Below are 20201 nucleotides of genomic sequence, written 5' to 3'. Positions count from 1 at the left end.
CCTTCTTGCTGATGGACGGAATGGCGAGAAACAATGTCGGGTGGGAAAAAATAATTTGTCTGCTCATATTTTCAATATCAATCATTGTAATTTAGATAGTTCTTTTATGTTTTAGAATTCCCTTAACACCTGGGTGGGAACTTACAAATGAATTGATTTTACTCTATCAAAGCTCTGAATATGCCAATTGCAGATATATGGAAGACCACACGTTCACTCGTTCAAAGTGAAATACGTTTCCAAGAACAGTTTTAAAAAGTTAAAATATTTTGCTCATGAGTTGGTGATTATACGACAGCAATGATTGAAACCTAACTATGTGAGAAAAAAAAATAGTTATTATCAATTCAAACCTGAGCATTGACAAACTAATGCACGCTGTCACCAGATGGTGCTTCTTAAACTTAGCTCTTGTTCCAATATCACAGGCAAACTAGCTTAATAATGATTAAAAAAAAGATAACCATTGAGGTTAATATGCATTCATTATTATATATTATATATTTTTTTATGTAGAATTTATCCTTAGCTTGTCCCAGATTGCACACATGGCTTTTGAGTAAACGTTAGATGTAATATTAAAACGAAGTCAATGCCAATAGGATTGAGACAGAAGCATCCCCAACGCGCCAAAGTATCGCGTTGCATTGTGGGAGATTCGTCCAGGGGTGCCAGTCATACGATAATTATCCTACATGTACGGTTATTTTAAGTCCAGTACGATGTACGATACATACCTTAGGTATATACATATGTGTTTAGGTATATACATATGTGTTTAATTAAACAATTATACTAAAATATTTTGAAATAAGTCGATCATGTAACTCCCTAATTATTATTTTGAAACTGTGTACGATAATTTTGGTTGAAAAACGACAATTTTAAGGCTCATGTACGATAATCCAGTCGAAATAATCTGGCAACCCTGAATTCGTCTCTTCTCACGCCATACTTGTTCGAGGTGTCATATCGTTAGAACGTCGTCCCGCCAAAGAAATACTTAGCAATGGCGTCAGGTGTTGATATGAGTTTGGAAGACATTATTAAGACCAAGAAAATAAGGCCAGGAAACAGACGAGGTAATGCACGCGGAAGTGGACGAGGTGGCTCTCGAGGAGGACGTGGTTTAAGAGGTCGTGGTGGTGGTGCTCGTCCCGGCCAACGTGGAGGAGGACGCTCCACCGGTGGTCGAGGTAGCAATCGAATGTTCAATGCTCCAAGGGTAAGCGGCCAATCATCGGTATGTTGAAGTCGTATTTGTTTTATTTTCTCTACTGAGCTTTTTTACGCAGTCTAGTTTTTACATAAATTAGTTACTAATCTGAAGGGCAAGTTTGAAGGTAGAACCTATTGATCTCGCGGCTCTATATCCAAGTGGAGCTCTTGGTAATGATGCTCTTGTTTTGTTTGATCATTTGGGTTTATTTTCCTAAAACAAACTACGGTATTGATGCGTAGATTGATCAAGTTAATGGTCCAAAGTACATGGAGGTTGCTCGTTAAATTTAAACCTAGATTACTTTGATATCAATGTTGTATTAAGTGTGTCTGGGCGGCGTTTGTGCATTAAGGTGCTGAAGGGAAATCTGAGGTCTTGGTGTATTGCGGGGTTTCATTACAGAACCCTGCATTATTAGGGTAATAGGACGGTGGAACTCCTGCTTAAACTCAATTTAGGTAATTCTTCAGGAGCGTCCCTCGTGCTATTTCCTTTATTAAAAAAAGCCATTAGAATTACAGTAAAGAATGGAACATTTTGAACAGAAATGTCCTATTGTAATTTATGGGCTTTCAATGAATTTGACCTTAATTTTGACATTAACCGAACAACCCGTAGCCCCCATTCCTGATGGTGTTTGTCCGGGAATCACGGTAACAGATTGTATACGGAAAATCAAGTGGAGCCTTTGTAGATCAGCGGCCAGGTCCTTCCGGGGGCACAGAAAATGGGAATTTCTTCCTGGTTGTGACCGTTGGACCAAAGAATTTTCCCCAAACACTACAATATAACACATCCTAACTTGAATGGGCCCTCCTAACCTTACCTTTACTTTAGGGGTTTATTTCTCGCCCTCCATCAGACACTTGAAGTGTTCAGGCGGGCCTTGGTGTGAAAATAATTTCTTTGCAGTTAATATTTTGCCCTGTTTTGCAGTTAATATTTTGCCCTGTTTTGCAGTTAATATTTTGCCCTGTATCTTTTCAGTTATTCGCTAGCATTTGTATTCAGTCTTAATAGTTTTCAGGTCACTGTTATAACACTTTCTAAATAGATAAGTTCAGGTTTTTCTTGTAAGTTGCCACAATTTAGCTATTCTTGATATCCTGTGGAAGGTCGTTGAAGATTCTCCGTGCAGCATAACCAAATGTTCCTACTATTGCATGATTCACACTAATTTCGAATAGCCTATATGGGCCATTAGCATGTCCTCTTTCTGCAGTGCTAGTAGCTTGAGGGTAGGGGACCAAGCAATCGCGAAGATATTTAGGCTTATCACTTGTTAATGCTTTGTGAGTCAAGCAAATCTTAAATTCAATTGTAGCCTTAACAGGTAACCAATGTAGATCGATCAGTGCTGGAGTTATTCTCTCCCGAAGTCTAATGCCTTTTATCAGTCTAGCCGCCTGGTTTTGCACTTTTTGAAGTTTTCTTAGTAGTGTATTGGGCAACTTATAGTACATATAATTTCAATAATCAACCCTTGATATTAAGCAACTCATCACTAAAATTTTTGTACTGCCCTCTGTTAAATATTTTCTAATAAATGCTATGTTTCTCAGATGATAGTTACACACTTTCACTGTCCACCATTTGATCCCTCATTGACAAATTACAATCTATCAGTACACCCAAATTTTTCGTAACGGGCACAATCCTAACATCAGCGTCACCAATTTTTATACTTTGAAATAACTGGTAATTCTTGAAAGCCGGCATTTTGAAATAACTGGTAATTCTTGAAAGCCGGCATTTTGAAATAACTGGTAATTCTTGAAAGCCACCTTTTTGCCAAAAACCTACTTTGTTTTATCATAATTTAATTAAAGCTTTTTCCTCTGCATCCATGATTTTATTTCAGTCATTCTCATCAATTTTCTTCTTTGTATCTTCTGTTGTTGAAATTGAAAGGTAGAACAGAGTATCATCTGCATATAGTTTAAAGCCCACTTATTGTTTTTTTTTTTTTTTCAAGAGGTGTGATAATTCGATAGTATATAATGTTGAACAAGATAGGGCCCAGAATACTACCCTGTGGTACACCTTTTATAAGAATTTTCACTGGATCGGTTTCCAGAAACTTCTATAATAGTCTTTCTGATCGTTAATTAACTTCGCAAAAATTCCAGTGCTTCCTCAATCACTCCTGTGGACTTTTAAGTCGGCAAGTAAGTACTCGTGTACAACAGTATTGAAAGCAGCACTAAGATCTAACATTATCAAAATTCCACACTTTCCCTCATCAAGAAGACCTATCATATTCATTATTGAGCATAAGGTAGTTTCTGTAGAGTGATTAGCTCTGTAGGCCGATTGATTTTCCGGGAATACCTCTAACTCTTCAATATGCGCCCATAATTGCTCTTATATTTTCAAATAGCTTCGACATATAGGATAAATTTGAAATTGGCCTATATGAATTTAGTTAGTTTACATCCGATCAACGCAGTTTTTTCACAGCTAGGAAAACAGGATTGTGATATACTTAGGTTAATTATATTCAGGTAAATATTAGGAGCCTTTGTAGATCAGCGGCCAGGTCCTCCCGCGGACATAGAAAACGGGAATTTCTTCCCGTTTTCTAACCCTTCGTAAGACGTGGCCGTTGTTCTACAACAGAATGTTCTGCCAAAACTCTAGAATAGAACACTGCCTAACCTGAATGTGCCCACCTAACCTTACCTACAACTCGTGTCTCTCCTTAACGGGGGGGCTAACGCCCCCCTGCGACCCCCCGTACATAGCCGTATAATTATTCTTAAACACCTAAACGGGGGGGCTGCCGCCCCCCTGCGACCCCCCTTACACTTGCCTATTCTTAATCGGCCGACATCATGCATACATGTGGCCGCGATCACACAAACCAGAAACGGAGAGGGTTGTACTTACATTATTTCCTGTTCAGCTTGCGGGTTTATTCGTAACCTCTACAACGGCGCCCCACACTTATTCAAAGTCACTGAAGTCCGAGTCTTCAACTGGTATTGGCTTTCTGCCGAGAGACAACTTCTTCTTCTTTTGGGGAGGGCACGTTGGAGGGGCACTTTTAGGAGATGTACGGTGATGGGACACCTTTTTTTGTGGAGGGGACGGGTGTTGGGACGGACCAGGACTTTCGGAATCAGAATCGTGGGTATTGAGCGGATAAACACGTTTAACTAATTCCAGGAATGCCTTCAGTCTACACCCCTTACCGATCAAATAACGTTTTTGAATTATATACATCGCAAAGTAGCTTTCGTATAAATGTTTCTGAGTACCGAATTTCGGTAGAACAGATCTTTTTAGTACTCGCCACTGTGATTCGATTGTATTGGTGTGCACACTGGGATCTTTTGGACTCACAAAGTTAATGCTATGATTAACAGTTTTGTGTTGAAGAAATTGATCCTTGATATTATTATAGGCCTTCCAACAGTCCGAAATTATTGTAGTTTCGGGATGGACGCACTCTAATAATATCGGGAGCAATGTCTTTTCCGAACGATCCTCGACAACCCTGAAAAAAGTCTCACGTGTTTCCCGGTCAATCCCGCCGAACACCCATTTGCCATCGACCTTGCTGCCAACGTTATATTTTCTTTTTCCGAATTTACTCTCGTCTATCTCGACAATATGTCCTGGTCCGCCAATTTTTTTACTGTCCATCACTAAGATGTCCGCACACACGTCGCGACAGAAGTTGTACCAATCAACTAGTGTGTGAGAGGCAAACTTTTTGTACATAGGGAGAATCTGGTTCTGAGAAAAACCATAAATAAAACTTGCTAATATAACGAACACATCTTCGTACGGTAGCTTTGATCGTGAAAAAAAGCTACCGTGGTTAGGGGCGATCTTCTTTCGGCAATAACTATATGAACAACGCCAAAAAAACTTAGCTTTTCCACTATTCGCCGATTTTCCATCATACTTGTAGCGCATTTCACCGATATGACATTTTGCACAAATGCCGGAAAAGTCGCCTAAAAGTCCCATTTTATATAAATATTTTGAAAACTCAGCACTTGTTGTAAAGTTCATAATCCTCAACATACTAGGATTGACTGAATTGAAAAAAGATTCACAAGTATCTACACACTGGTTAGTTGCCATCGCGCCACGTTGGTAAAGAATGAGCATTTCCGACCCTCGATGGGTGCTCCCGTTTCCGTATTTGAATTTTAGAAAAAATGAGTTATGATTGGGTGAAAAAGTTAATCCCAGTTAATCCCCAGGTCAAGTGGGGTCCCATTGGGTCGTTTCAAATTGCCGCGGCCGATTAATAATTCAGAATTCCGCCGCTATGGCGCTGTTGATTCGATCAGAACGTCATCTATAGGGAATTCTAGGAACTATGGGAGCGAGAAACTGCGTGGCAAGGTACAGAGCTCGTTCGACTTATAAATTTCACGTCGAATTAGATGGTTTTCAAAATCTTTGTATATCGGTATAGTAAGTACTTACCCTGGATATTTATAACATTCTGAACAGTTAATATTCTATACAAGTTTCCGATAAAGTTGAAAATAAGGCGGCCGCTATCATACATGCAGTTGGCCGCCATCCTACACACATCCCAAATATATTCAACTTGCTTGTTTGGAGCTTCACTTATTGAGCTGTTTGGGAAAGGGTCGTTTCCACAATGTATTCATCATCTCTCATAACCTTTAACAAGTCGCACATAATTATTTCCTTAAATCTTATTAACTTCTTACTGGCATAAATGACTGTCCTAAGTGGTTTTTGGGGGAAACCTATAAATTTTATCAGGCAAGACATTTTTTTTCTTTAATCCCATCAAATCACGTAGGTTTTTGTGAAACTCCCTCATGTTATTAGGTTTTTACTTTCGCCGTTGTAGAATTTTCTAGGACGTGCCCCAACGAATTACAATCCTAACAAGGTAATGTACAGTACATTGTTGGGATTGGTGAAAACACATGTCCGTACATCACTAAATTTCCAAGCATGCGCCACCTAAACGGGCGATATTTTAATCGGGCAGGAAGCAATGCTTAGGGGATATTTTACGTTAAAGTAACTTAGCCGTGGCTTCAGCGACAGATGCATTAATATGACCTCTTCCCTACCAAACATTTCTTGATAATTATTACTGCATTACTAAATATCACTGTAAAGGACATGTCCCAACCAAGTACAAACTTAACCCAAGAGGTATGATGGGACGGCATTACATTGTAAAAAAGAACGCTTCATAGCCTGGGACGATAACAGGGATGTGGTTCAGGTTCTGGGGTGAGGCATAGCCTTTACAACGGCGCCAACGTGTCTTTTAGTTTTGTGTGTTCCTTATTTTCACTAGTTTTTCTCTTTTCATCCACATTTGTTGTATACTTTTCTTATTTTCAATATTCTCTTCACAAAAAAGGAATTTTCCAACTGTTTGTGCACTATCTTCTTCGTATGGTTGTTGGAGCTCAATTGCTTTTATTCTTATATCACTAAACTGAGGACAATATAATATAAAGTGGTTAGCATTTTCTTCTACATCACAGAATACACAGTTTATATTTCCATCTTGGTGTCTCTTATATTCAAGCCCAGTGAGTTTGTCCTTGCTCTGAATAATAAAATTGACGAAAATATATTGTCATACACTTCCTCTTCCTTGATTTCACTTTTCCAGTTTTTATACAAAATTAGACTCTCCTTACACTCGGGAAATTTTGAAATGAAGCAGGAGCTACCCATGACTTGTGTGTGGACCCGGCTGAACTTGAAAAATATTACTGTAGTAAAGGCAAGTCATTATGCTAATTGATAAAATCTTTCAAATTATGGTATATCTGATCATAAAAAAACATATTGTCCATAAGAAAATTTTTTTTGATAAGTATTAAGAAAGATATCGCCTGTCCTAACAAGCTACGTTCTACGTTGAACTTTAATATACAGTGATACCTCTGGATACGAAAGTTTCTGCTTAAGAAAAATTCAGGATACGAAAAGCTTACGAGATCCCAACTCGTCGCCGAGAGTACAGTACCTTTTTTTTTCAGGTATCAACCTTTAATTTAGGTGTACTGGTAACAATACACCTTCACTGATCCAAATGCTTTACATACAGTACCGTAACTTTTATACAGTAGTAAAGAAATCGGACCGTTTTCTTAGGGCTTGGAGGGGATAACTAGGCTATAACTACATTATTGAATAATCTCATGGTGGTTTCTGGAATGGATTAGGCTGTTTTTAACGGTTGGGTTAATTATTGAATGATAGAAGTGGCTGCATTGCATGTTTATTACTACAGTTTAACGTGTTTATGGAAGAAAAGGTGTCTTTTCGTAAGGCTTGGAACGGATTAGGCTATTTACATGTAAAACGCGACGCAGGATACTAAACCGTATCCTGAATGGATTACTTTCGTATCCTGAGGCATCACTGTATTGCCATGGTCAAGGTAAATCATATTATGCAAATTGATGAAATAAGTTTATACTAATTATATTGGATTAGAATAAATAATATTTTGCCTGTAAAGGAAAATGATTTGACAAGTATCGAGAAAGATATAGCCAAATCTCAAGTTTTGAAACTCCTTTCGTCCTGTTTGCTAGCCCCTAGCTAGGTGTTGTGACCTGGGATTAAGTCCGGGGCCTTGTCCCCGGCTAGGGCTTGTGACCTGGAAACTACTAGGTTAGGTTAGGTGGCCTCTTTCAAGTGTGTCAATCCCGTTTTGTCCTGTTTTCGAACACTTAGTCCCAGGTTTTCACCTGTGTCGTCCTGGAAAGGGGCCTGTTCCAACTTATTCATATAGTGTTTTTCTGGTGTTCCAACACATTTCTTGTTAGCTAATCTTGCACGGTTCGGACATTCACATGCTGATAGGTCCTAGTATATAGATTGTTGGGTGACAAGAATTTACTAAACTGGTAAATTCATTATTTCATTGTTATAATTTCCATAAATAAAACTGATTTCTGACTTTTTTTCTGCTTTTCTGTCGATCCCAACCATGTCCCAAAAAACTACAAAGGCTCCACGTGTGGGTATTGGATCAATGAAAATATACCTGTGGTATTAGAAGGGTCAACTCATAGAATATTTGAATGTTGCGGGTAAATTGGAGGGTCTAATGCTATTGGTCGAAGTAAACTGGGAGAGGGGTTCATGCGCAGTTTAATCTGCTTAAAATGCATGTATGTGAATGTCTGGGGCCAATACATTAGTTTTGTAGTGTCAACAAACATGAAAAATATACCAGTAGTACGGGATACAGATAATCTGTTAAGTTTTCCAGGGATATATGCACCCCAGAAAAGTGTATAGAGAGGAATAGGTTAGTTTTACCTTTCCCGGTTTCCCATTATATTTTCCCCACCTAAAAACCTGGGTTCCCAACTGGTGTCCCCCCATTTGCGGCAGATATGTATATACAGTCGACTTTCCGTTAACACGAGAGTTATGTTACAGAAGGTGTTGTGTTAATGGAACATAATTTCCCCTTAGGAAATAATGGTAAGTGTTTTATTGCTCCTGGATATTGGGAAAGTCTATTTTGGATTTGGTTACTATGAAACTTGAACTCAATATATGTATGTAAGTTCTGGCCAAGAGTCGTCGTCATTTGGCGGTAGCTCGGGTATGTACTGCCATTAACCTATATGGGAATGAAATGCTTAACTCTTTTCCTCTCCTGTGTGATTAACTGGTATTGTTTCATTCAGATTTGGTTTCTTTGGTTTTCATGGATGTTTTTTACCTGGTCTAGTAATTGACGGACTAGCATATCTCAAGAAAAGGTAGTCAAAAGATCCTATGAAATTCTATAATCCCTGTTGTTCCAGCACTACTTGGGAAGTCTCTTCATGGTCTATGTTTGAATTTAATGGCTTCACAAGTACCGTATATTACCATGTAAAGGGAAAACCCCACAATTTCCTTTAAAAAAAAAAAAAGCCTATTTGTTTCAACACGGAGTACTTACCTCGAAATACTTTCTCAGGAGTATCTTGGATTCTCCTCCCAACCGAGGCGTCAATGACCTTAGATGTCAGGATGCTTGAAAACTTTAAATAAATCAATCAATCAATCCTCCCAACCGACCAGATTTTTTAGAAGTTTCCCATATCTCCGTTTTCTCTAGTGGGGTCCCTCTGTGGTGGATGGATACTCTCCATGAGGCGACCTGGGTCAGAGTGCGAGAGCATGGACTTAGGTCTCAGTCGCCATTAAGCTTATTAAGCTTCTGGTCGCGGCGCTGTTCACATCTTTTATTATAGATATTTAACTATACATACTTCTTCATTTTAAATAGCAGCTTTACTTAGAACTGGATCATTAGTTATCGCTTGTATGTGTAAATGCTTTCGTCATGATGGGCAATGAAACGAACAAAATTCTGTTTTAGATTGTGTTTTTAGGAAAAACGACATAAAATTGCTCTTATTTCATTTATTTTGAATTTCTATGGATACAGTAAATCAACATTAGAAATAACCATTACATTACCAAATCATAAGATAGTTGTTGCAAAAAGTAACCTATTCACAGATGTGAAAATGCCTTAGTTTGTTCAATATGATTGGTGATAGAACTTGATCTAAGCAATGGTTTGGGTTTGGGTAACGTGTTTAGCAAAAGCATGATGTAAGTCTTTAATTTGTCTTGGATATAAGTACAGTATACAGCAAAAGCATTTAAACCAATTAAGACAGAACAGGACGATGTCATGTCAGTGCTAGTAGTGCGAACGAAAGCAACAAAGATGATCCCCAGGACGATGCTGTCCTGGAGATTTTTTTTTTTAACATGGTTTGCATGGCAGTGTTGATTTTGATGGTTTTTTATTTCAATTTTAAAGTTTTATTTTTTTTATTGAACAAAGGTAAATTGAAGATACAGTACAAATATGGAAACCAGCTTCACACAACATAGCCCTAGTACAGTACTATAAATAATGATAAAATTATGGGTAAATGTTATGTTACTTTTAACAAAACCATATACCCTAATTGAAAAGTTAATTATGATTTTAAGTCTATTCTTCCAAATTATTAACCTTTTAATGAACCATGCGCAATTAGAATACCCTAACAACAACATAAGAGGTTGAGAAAATTAGTATTTTCATAATTCCAAAAGTATCTCTTGTGTAATTGGTTTCTCCTTTATACGGTAATATAGGGTAGGTATGAAGAGATTTAAGTTCGTTGACATAAGAAAACCTTGATATTATGGAAGGGGGGAGAGTAAGTTACAAGGATTTTGGATGCCTTGAAGACACCTGCCGAGACTCGTTGGCTTTGGTAGTGTGAATTAGAGGGGGAGAGTAAGTTACAAGGATTTTGGATGCCTTGAAGACATCTGCTGAGACTCCATTTGCTCTGGTAGTGCAAATTAGTTTAAGCATTTAGTTCTTACGATCTTGTCCAACTTATTCCTGAACTCTGTTACTGTTACTACATCCGCTGGAAGTCTATTCCAATTATGCCTGTAGGACGGAGGCCCTCTCCACCACGGCAATGCCCGTCCTAATGGAGGACTCCGCCTATAGGACGGAGGCCCTCGCCACCACGGCAATGCCCGTCCTAACGGAGGATTCCGCCTATAGGACGGAGGCCCTCGCCACCACGGCAATGCCCGTCCTAACGGAGGACTCCGCCTATAGGACGGAGGTCCTCGCCTATCAGGGAGGGGAGGAAATCTTAGTGGTTTCCCTAGTGTGAACTAGTAATATATGACAGTGCCAAACTAATTTGCATAAGTGATTTTAACTTTCATGTGGTTTATATTTGTAAATGACATCCAGGATGTAAAGTTGTGTATCACGGCATATTTTGTTAAACGACGTCGTCGTAGTTAAGGGCTTGTTATCTCGTCTACAACATTTTTGTCTATTCAAGAGTTTTGAGCATGCCTGCCCTTGTTGGAAGTCAGACCTCTTCCTTGGAATGTAGTTCGCTTACTACAATCTCTGAAAAGGGCCCCATGTGAACCACTTAGTCATTCATCAGACCTTGACTTGACGTGGAATACCAAACTGTTAGCCCTGACATCTGCAGAGAGAGCTGGCGAGCTACCTGGTCGGTCCTGCGATGTCGCCTGTTCCAGGGGATGGAGGCAAGTAACACTTATTTTTGTCCCTGAGTTTGTAGCCAAGGCTCAGTCAGGCTGTAGTGAATCCTAGATTCGGGCCATTGCAGAATAAGAATCTCCATTCTGTAAAAAATTATCCAGATCTGCCGTTACTATGCATTGTAAGGCCGCTGAGTATATATATCTCGAAGGAACCACTAGAGCTTGTCCATAGGTCAACAGGCTCTTTGTTAGCACAGGAAGAGTCAAGAGATAGTCGCCAAAAACTATATATCTAAGTGGGTCAGGCAGATGTAGTGAGACTTGCATACAAACTCCACTTTGACCGTAGACCCAGAGCTTACGACGTCTATGGTGTTAGCACATCCTTGGCGCTCAAAAATCTATAAGGTGATGCTGGTACTGCAAGCGGGCGTGAAAACTTTTATTTCAAGCTACGTTCACAGCCCAGTACCTGGAAGACATGCCCAGAGGAACCTAGATACGGCAGCTTCCATGTAGGACAAGCAGCAGTCAGTTGAGGGCAGACGTTAGCTGGTAGTAAGTTTAGAATGAATGTGCGTAAAACTGATTTCTTCGTCTTTTTCTCCCTCCCAACCTCCCTTTGGGTTTCAGCATCTGTGGACACTGCAAGCTTACCTCTGACTGCAGGTGGGTATCATTGTCCCTTGTGTAACTTGGTATACGAATATATTTGTCCCCGATCTTCTTGCAAGATGGAATCGAGCAATGTCTAGGTTGGGTGTGGAGTTTAGCTCCAATGTTGCGCTTGCCTGGGCAAGTCTCAATGCTTGGTTCTAATACCTTTGCACCAATTCCCCAGGCTACTAACACTCAAAAGTTGGCAAGGTGTCGGGGTGCTTCTAAATAGCTCGTGCAAAGCACTTGAGTAGTGCTTCGGAGTAGTTGCCAGCCAGGTGGTAAAGAGCATAAGGGTTTCTTTATAGTACTGGGACTAATTATAAATTTGGTAAGTTTTTATTTTTCCTTAACAACCCTTTGAGCCCTCTACATATACTGATCCTACTATCTACCTGCAATTGCAAAGTGACATATGGTTACTAATGCAGGTGTGAGCGGGGTGGCAGGTCTACCTCCCGCAGGTGTGAGTAGGGTGGCAGGTCTACCTCCTGTACCCCCTTCCCCTCCCTTAACTACCGGTGGGTAGTTAGGCCTTTTAAAAGTTGTAGACTTGTTTAAGCTGTCGTTGAAATCTATCCACTCCTGTAAAAAGCTCCATGTTTGTATAGTTTGGAAAAATACGAATTATTTCTGTGTATTTTTCAGTCTGTACCTCCCCTGAAATATTGAAGTCTTTATATATTTATTTATTTTTTTTTTTTAATGAACACTCCATGTCTTAGACTAACTAGTAAAGCTGTGGATGTTCTCTCCTTATAGCCATTGAGTCTGTACACTGCACATTGACCCTAGAACAGAAAATATTTTTGGTATTCATGACATATTGGATTTGCTGGTCTAGCCATTAACAGGAAAGATCTTGGAGACTGCACAGCACATTAATCCCCAAAAAAAACTTGAAAAATTTAAATGCCCAGAGAATTATCAACAAAATGGTTAAATGAAAACAAAGAAATAAACCTTGTTTGAGGTAACCCCAAATTAGCAGTTTTAACGGAGCTTAATTATGCTCCTCAATAATTTTGTACTTAAATTATAGTTGCCATTTAAGTGTTATTGCTGGATTATGCTTTGGTACAAAATATTTCTTTGACGTCCATCACATGAATTTATTTTTTTTTTTTTCAATCTTTTTCCAGAGGCCAGTTGTAAGATCGGGCCCAACAAAGCTTCTCATCGCTAATTTAGATTTTGGAGTGTCCGATTCAGACATTCACGTAAGTACTGTAAATAAAACTTCCGAAGTAAGCGTATTAAGTACCTTTAGAAAGGTAATCTTTCTGTATGCTTAAATTTCTGTTTGTTATAGTTTTGGTTATTTATACTTTAGCTATAGTTTAGGACATTAGTTACACAGGCTTTGTTTAAAATTATGCAACATTGAATAGTTTGTTCAGCATTCAGGCTTGCTTAGTGATGGGCAAAAGGGTTTTAACTGGGAAATACTTTTAACAATTTGAACTGCTCGCAAAGGGATACACTTACTGCTGTTTCTATTACTTGAACTGGGAAATACTATTACAAAAATATATATTTTATTAGTTACAACACTTCAAAAGAATTAACTCCAAAAATAAAACCCTCTAAATATTAAATCTGAAAAAACTTCAGACTTAGACAAAAAAAAAATTTAATTGAAAAATTAAGCAGTCGATAGCTTCACTGGAATTAATTTATGAAAATATTGAATTTGATAATTAAAATAGTTGAACACTTTAACACACTTATGATTGAACACTATATGAAATTTACATAAATGTAACCATTATACTTAACATCTTTTTGGTTCACTTGAGTTATGTGATATACATACATTCACACATGTACCAAGGCACTTCCCCTAATTTTGGGGGTTAGCTAACATCAAACAAATGAAACTGAAAAGGGGACCTCTCCTCTCTACGTTCCTCCCAGCCTGAGTCCTGAGTTCGACTGGTACTGCTAGGGGTGCCACAGCCCACCCTCCCCTGTTATCCACACACAGATGAAGCTTCATAACACTGAATCCCCTAGTGCTGCTACCTCTGCGGTCATCCAAGGCACCGGAGGAAGCAGCAGGGCCTACCAGAACTGCATCACAATCGCTCGCCGTTCATTCCTATTTCTAGCATGCTCTCTTGCCTCTCACATCTATCCTCCTATCACCCAGAGCTTCCTTCACTCCATCCATCCAGCCAAACATTGGCCTTCCTCTTGTACTTCGCACATCAACTCTTGCATTCATTACCTTTAGCAGACAGCCATTTTCCATTCTCTCAACATGGCCAAACTACCTCAACACATTCATATCCACTCTAGCTGCTCACTCCTTTCTTACACACGTTCTCACACTCTTCTTCGTTCCTAACCCTATCTACGCGAGATACACCAGCCATACTCCTTAGACACTTCATCTCAAACACATTGAATTTCTGTCTCTCCATCACTTTCATTCCCCACAACTCTGATCCATACATCACAGTTGGTACAATCACTTTCTCATACAAAACTCGCTTACATTCTTACCCAACCCTCGCTTTTTTTTTTTTTTTTTTTTTTTTTTTTTTTTTTTTTTTTTTTTTATACACACTAATCCCTTAACTGCCCCCAACATTTTGCATCCTTCATTCACTCTGACGTACATCTGCTTCCACTCCACCATTTGCTGCAATAGCAGACCTGTTTCCCCAGTGCTAGGCTTAATGCCTAAATCCTATTTTCAATTCAATTCAGCAGACCTGTTTCTGGCCCCACTCACCGGAAACCAATCGCTCACTTCGTTTCCTATCCTAACACATGCTTTTACTACCATTGTAGAACTTTTCATTGCTTGCAACTGCCTTCCACCAACTCCATGTAACCTCATCACATTCCACATTGCATCCCTATCAACTATCATACGCTTTCTCCAGATCCAGAAACGCAACATACACCACCTTTCGTTTTACTAAATATTTCTCGCATATCTGCCTAATGGTAAAAATCTGATTCATACAACCCCTACCTCTTCTAAAACCACCCTGTACTTCTAAGATTGCATTTTCTGTTTTAGCCTTAATCCTATTAATGTGCTCTACCGTACACTTTTCCCACCACACAGCAAACTAATACCCCTTGAATTACAACATTCATGCACATCTACCTCACCCTTATATAGTGGTACAATACAAGCACAAACCCAATCTACTGGTACCATTGACAACACACATCAAACAATCTCGCCAACCATTCAAGTACAGGCACACCCCTTTCCTTCAACATCTCAGCTCTCACACCATCCATACAAGATGCTTTTCTATTCTCGTATCATCTAGTGCTCCCCTCACTTCCTCTTGTAATCTCTCTCATTCTCATCTCCCATCACCAGCACCTCAACACCTGCAGCCTTCCTTACTCTCATCACTTCTTTCCAAAACTACTACTTATTCTCTTCATATGAAGGACCCAATCCCTGACCCCACCTCAGGTCAGCTGCCCTCTTTGCTTCACTTACCTTTCACTATATCTTTCATACTTCTCTACACTATTACTCTGCAACCATCCTTCAAAAGTCCTCATTTTCTCTTCCACTTTTACCTTCACTCCTTCATTTCACCATTCACTGCCCTTCCTCATGCTGCCTCCAACAAACTTCTTGCCACACACATCACTTGGAATCCCCAAAAAATTTTCTTTTACTAAGGATTAAGGATGAAACAGAACGCAATCTTAGAAGTACAGGGTGGTTTTAGAAGAGGTAGGGGTTGTATGAAACAGATTTTTACAGTTGGGCAGATATGCAAGAAATATTTAGCATAAGGTAAGGTGGTGTATGTTGCGTTTATGGATCTGGAGAAAGTGTATGATAGTTGATAGGGAAGCAATGTGGAATGTGATGAGGTTATATGGAGTTGGTGGAAGGTTGTTGCAAGCAGTGAAAAGTTTCTACAAAGGTAGTAAAGCATGTGTTAGGATAGGAATTGAAGTGAGCGATTGGTTTCCGGTGAGAGTGGGGCTGAGGCAGGGATGTGTGATGTCACCGTGGTCGTTTAACTTCTTTTTGATGGATTGGTGAGAGAGGTGAATGCTAGAGTGCTTGGACGAGGATTGAAACTGGTAGACGAGAATGATCATGAATGGGAGGTAAATCAGTTGTTTCGGATAATACTGTACTGGTTGCAGGCGGAAGAGAAGCTTGACCGATTAGTGACAGAATTTGGAAGGGTGTGTGAGAGAAGAAAGTTTAGAGTTACCGTGGGTCAGAGTAAGGTTGAGATGTCCGAGAAGGGAAGGTAGTGCGAGGTTGAATGTCACGTTGAATGGAGTTACTTGAGGAGGTGGATCAGTTTAAGTACTTGGGATCTGTTGTTGCAGCAAATGATGGAGTGGAAGCAGATGTACGTCAGAGTGTGAATGAACGATGCAGTGTTGGTGGCAGTTGAAGGGGTAGTTAATAATAGAGGGTTGGGCATGAAGGTAAAGAGAGTTCTATATAAGAGTGATTGTACCAACTGTGATAAATGGATCGCAGTTGTGGGTAGTGAAAGTGATGGCGAGACAGAAATTGAATGTTTGAGAGAAAGTGTCTAGGGAGTATGGTTGATGTATCTCGAGTAGATAGGGTTAGGAACGAAGTAGTGAGGGTGAGAACCTGTGTAAGAAATAAGTTTGCAGCTAGAGTGGATATGATGTATTGAGGTGGTTTGGCCTTGTTGAGAGAATGGAAAATGGCTGTCTGCTAAAGGTGACGAATGCAAGAGTTGATAGGCGAAGTACAAAAGGAAAGGCAAGGTTTGGTTGGATGGATGGAGTTAAGAAGCTCTGGGTGAGAGGGGGATAGATGTGAGAGAGGCAAGAGAGCGTGCTAGAACTAGTAATGAATGGCGAGCGATTGTGACGCAGTTCTCTGGTAGGCCCTGCTGCTTCCTCCGGTGCCTTAGATGACCGCAGAGGTAGCAGCAGTAGGGGATTCAACTTTATAAAGCTTCATCTGTGGTGGATAATGGGGGAGGGTTGTCTGTGGCACCCTAGCAGTACCAGCCGAACTCGGCTGAGTCCCTTGTCAGGCTAGGAGGAGCGTAGAGAGGAGAGGTCCCCTTTTTTGCTTCATTTGTTTGATGTTGGCTACCCCCCAAAGTTGAGGGAAGTGCCTTGGTATATGTATGTATGTACTTCTAGAAGATTTGATTCACCCATAATTTTTTTTGCAAAAGATGAATGACTAATTCTCAATTGCTTTTGGAAAAAGTATTCAATCAAAATATTGACCTTTGTTTTTTCAGGAGCTCTTTGCAGAGTTTGGTAACATGAGAAATGCTGCTGTCCACTATGATAGATCTGGAAGAAGTTTAGGGACTGCTCACGTATCCTTTGACAGACACGCAGATGCATTAAAGGCTTTGCGGCAATATAACGGTATTCATCTTGATGGACGCCCCATGAAAATCAGCGTTGAAGGTGGCACTGGTGGTGGAATGAGAAATGGTGTTGGACCTGTGAAGAGACTAGGCCAAGGACCACGACCTGTTGGTAAGTAACACTGTTCCATAAGTGATGACTTGAATTGATAACTTTATGGAATTTTAGATAAATTGTTTGAATTTTCCATGTTATGGAAATTTAGGAATTCTGTGTAAACTGACTCAAATCTGCTTCCACAGGAAACAAAGGTGGTAGTAGTAGAGGTCGAAGTAGCAGAGGAGGTAGAGGTGCATCCAGAGCTGGGCGAGGAAGAGGGGGGGCTGGAGGGCGGGGTGGCAAGACAAAGGTGCCAACCGCTGAAGAATTGGATGCCGAACTAGATGCTTATGTCAACCAGGTCAACAAGTGAGGTAATTGGAAGCAGAGACTGGAAGCATTCAACAGCAGCTGGGTTTGTCTCGCAAGGCCTGCCAAGCTACCACCACCTGCCACGTCTCCTGCTGAGTTTTCTAAGTTTTGTTGGTCACTGTAGTAAGATTGAAACAAGCGAGGCTCTCATTAAGGTTTGAGGAAGTAGGACAACAGCCTGCCTTCGGTGTTCACCCTGGCATATTTTTTTCTTGATACAAAGTTTTGGAACAAAGGATTTTGTTAGCTAAAAAGATAATGCTTTAAGCTAGCTCTTTAGATGCAATTGCCATTGGTTCTGAGAGTACTGAATTTTGTTAAAAGCAATCCAATCCCCTTGAAAAGTAAAATTGTAGATCAGAATGTGTGAAAATTACACACCATTGCTTTGGTCTTTAGGGGCTGAGGCCCTTAATGTTGAACAAGGTAACTTGTCTTAATTTTTAAAAAGTTTTGATAATGCAGTAGTTGCTCAAGCATTATACTGCTACCTTAAAACTTTCATTAGTATAGGATACTAACTAGCAAAACGGTGGTTAAAAATAAAAGTTATAACCTAACATTGGAAATGCACCATAGGTTGATCTTAATACATCCTAAATGAAACGAACCAATTTATTGGCAGTTATGGCCTTTTAATTTAGGCCTAGGTTTTGCACTTTAATGCCTATTAATTTTAACATGCAATTGCCAAGGCTGAAATTTGACCAAGTAAATTGGTTGCGTATGTGAAACCACACAAGCCTGTATAAAATACTGGCAGTAGCCAGTCTTTCTGTTGGGCTCTGGAAGTGCTAGTCTTAAAATAGTGCCACATACTATACACTCGTTTTGGGGGTCTGCTGGTTGGGGAGCGTGGTGAGCTAAATCTCAAAGGAGTTCTGCGACGGTTGTGTGGAGACTTGGTGTGGTGGCTTCCAACAACTGGACCATCTGTCCCGCTGATCTGAACTCTCCTGCCAGCCATTACTCGAAGTATCCTGTCTTGTTCTTAGTGAATATGAATTTCTTACTACAGAGCTTGTGCCTATATATTTGATTGATATATTTTTTAGTAACTTTTAATGCTATATGTAAATGTAAATTTACTTGACATCAATATATTGCCAATCCTAAATTCTTATGTAATTAATGCTCTGTAGAAGGGAAGAGTAGGTCGGGCAATAGAAAAATAATACCCTGGATGTATGGTTAGCAATTGTTACAAGATGGTCTAGTTTTGCATGTTGGAGAAGTTTTCATCGTAGAAAAGTGGGTTTTCATACCTAGGTTTATAGGGGGTTCTCGTCATATATTGTCAGAGCAGTAAAAAATGTGTTAAGTAATTGAAATGGGAGGGCTCAAGTACTGATGGCAATATATTGAGTTAATTAAAAAGTTTTCCTTTGTGCTAATGACATTTTTTATCCCTTGACAGGTGCAAGAATTTTTATGGAGGAGTCAGTTGGTTTGAAGTGGTGCGTGCAAGCATGCAAGTTGGTCTGTGCACGAGAGTCCACTTGAAACACTTATATTTTTCAAATTTGATCTTCAGAAATTCAATTTTTTCGAATTTAATCTTCAGAAATTTTAAGTTCTAAAACTGAAAAGAGAATAATGTACTTTAGTTTCTGTGCATTGTCAGTGTTTGTAATATTGTGTACTGTGCAAGTGTATCTCATTACATGATGTAATTAGTTTTTAGTATCCTGAAGTACAATTAAGTTACAGAAACTTAGGTTTTTTTTTCTGAATAAAATTAGTGTCATTTTGGTTGTATAATTCAACCTTCAGTTTAGGAATGGGTTTTGATGTTGTCTTCCTCATAATGAAAGTAACAATATTTGTATTGCTCCATCTACCCCACCTGTTGCAAAGTTACATGTCGTTACCTCATTGCAAGAGGGTCGTAACCCCAAATTCCTGATTTTTCAGGAGACACATTTCAAAGTTGCTAAGTCCTATGAATTTGATCATGTTTCACAATCTTTTTAGTGCCATCTCTCGGCCGCTAATTCACCTAAATTTACGACTTTTACCAAAAGATGCAGAATCAATTCGGCAATCTTGTACACCATATAACTCAAAACTAGCAAATTTGGAGTTACGACCCTCTTGCAATGAGGTAGCGAATTGTCTTCGTCTGCCATGTCACGAGTTTGAGGCAAGCTGGAACAACAAAGCCTATTATATTCTAGTAGTGTCTTCGTTTTGCTCTATTCTCAATGTGATTTACTTTAAATAGGTATACATTTGAAAATAATTTTTTTTTTCATTAAATCTTTGGTAATTTTTCTAGTATTCAATGTGCACAACTCACAAACTGGTTAGAATTTAGAAAATTCAAGTTATTGCAATTTTGTTCCAAGAAATACAAAGCTTTGTTCTTTACCATGGATGTGTTTCAGTGCCGGTCAGATTTAGCCTTACACTAGATAGGACTAGCCAGAAAGGTCCCAACTCATTTTTTAGCCACGGTTGTGCAGACATATCTTCTCTAACTTACACATTCCTTTGAAAGTGG

At 39.4% G+C, this 20201-nt stretch overlaps 1 protein-coding gene across 2 annotated transcripts; it reads left to right on the top strand.

The window, feature by feature from the left end:
* Nucleotides 1-935: 935 nt before the first annotated feature.
* LOC137653401 (aly/REF export factor 2-like) lies at nt 936-19446 on the top strand. Of its 2 annotated transcripts, none has more exons than XM_068386749.1 (5): nt 936-1225; nt 13051-13128; nt 17152-17398; nt 17530-17700; nt 19116-19446. In XM_068386749.1, exons 1-4 carry the CDS (start codon nt 1010-1012, stop codon nt 17697-17699), a joined length of 711 nt encoding a protein of 236 aa, XP_068242850.1. In that variant the 5' UTR covers nt 936-1009; the 3' UTR covers nt 17700; nt 19116-19446. The 2 variants fall into 2 exon arrangements, with proteins under 2 accessions (XP_068242850.1, XP_068242849.1); XM_068386748.1 differs by having other exon boundaries at nt 937-1243.
* Nucleotides 19447-20201: the final 755 nt, after the last annotated feature.

The sequence above is a fragment of the Palaemon carinicauda genome, chromosome 14 (genome assembly GCF_036898095.1).
Source record: "Palaemon carinicauda isolate YSFRI2023 chromosome 14, ASM3689809v2, whole genome shotgun sequence".
Lineage (NCBI taxonomy): Eukaryota > Metazoa > Arthropoda > Malacostraca > Decapoda > Palaemonidae > Palaemon > Palaemon carinicauda.
Note: the sequence above shows the minus strand (reverse complement) of the source record. Positions and strands in the feature narration are given on the sequence as shown.

Coding starts and splice junctions, on each gene's coding strand:
- LOC137653401 (XM_068386748.1), top strand. CDS start 1,010: ATGGCGTCAGGTGTTGATATGAGTTTGGAAGACATTATTAAGACCAAG. Junction 1,244..13,050: donor GGGTAAGCGGCCAATCATCG/GTATGTTGAAGT, acceptor ATCTTTTTCCAG/AGGCCAGTTGTAAGATCGGG. Junction 17,399..17,529: donor CCAAGGACCACGACCTGTTG/GTAAGTAACACT, acceptor CTGCTTCCACAG/GAAACAAAGGTGGTAGTAGT.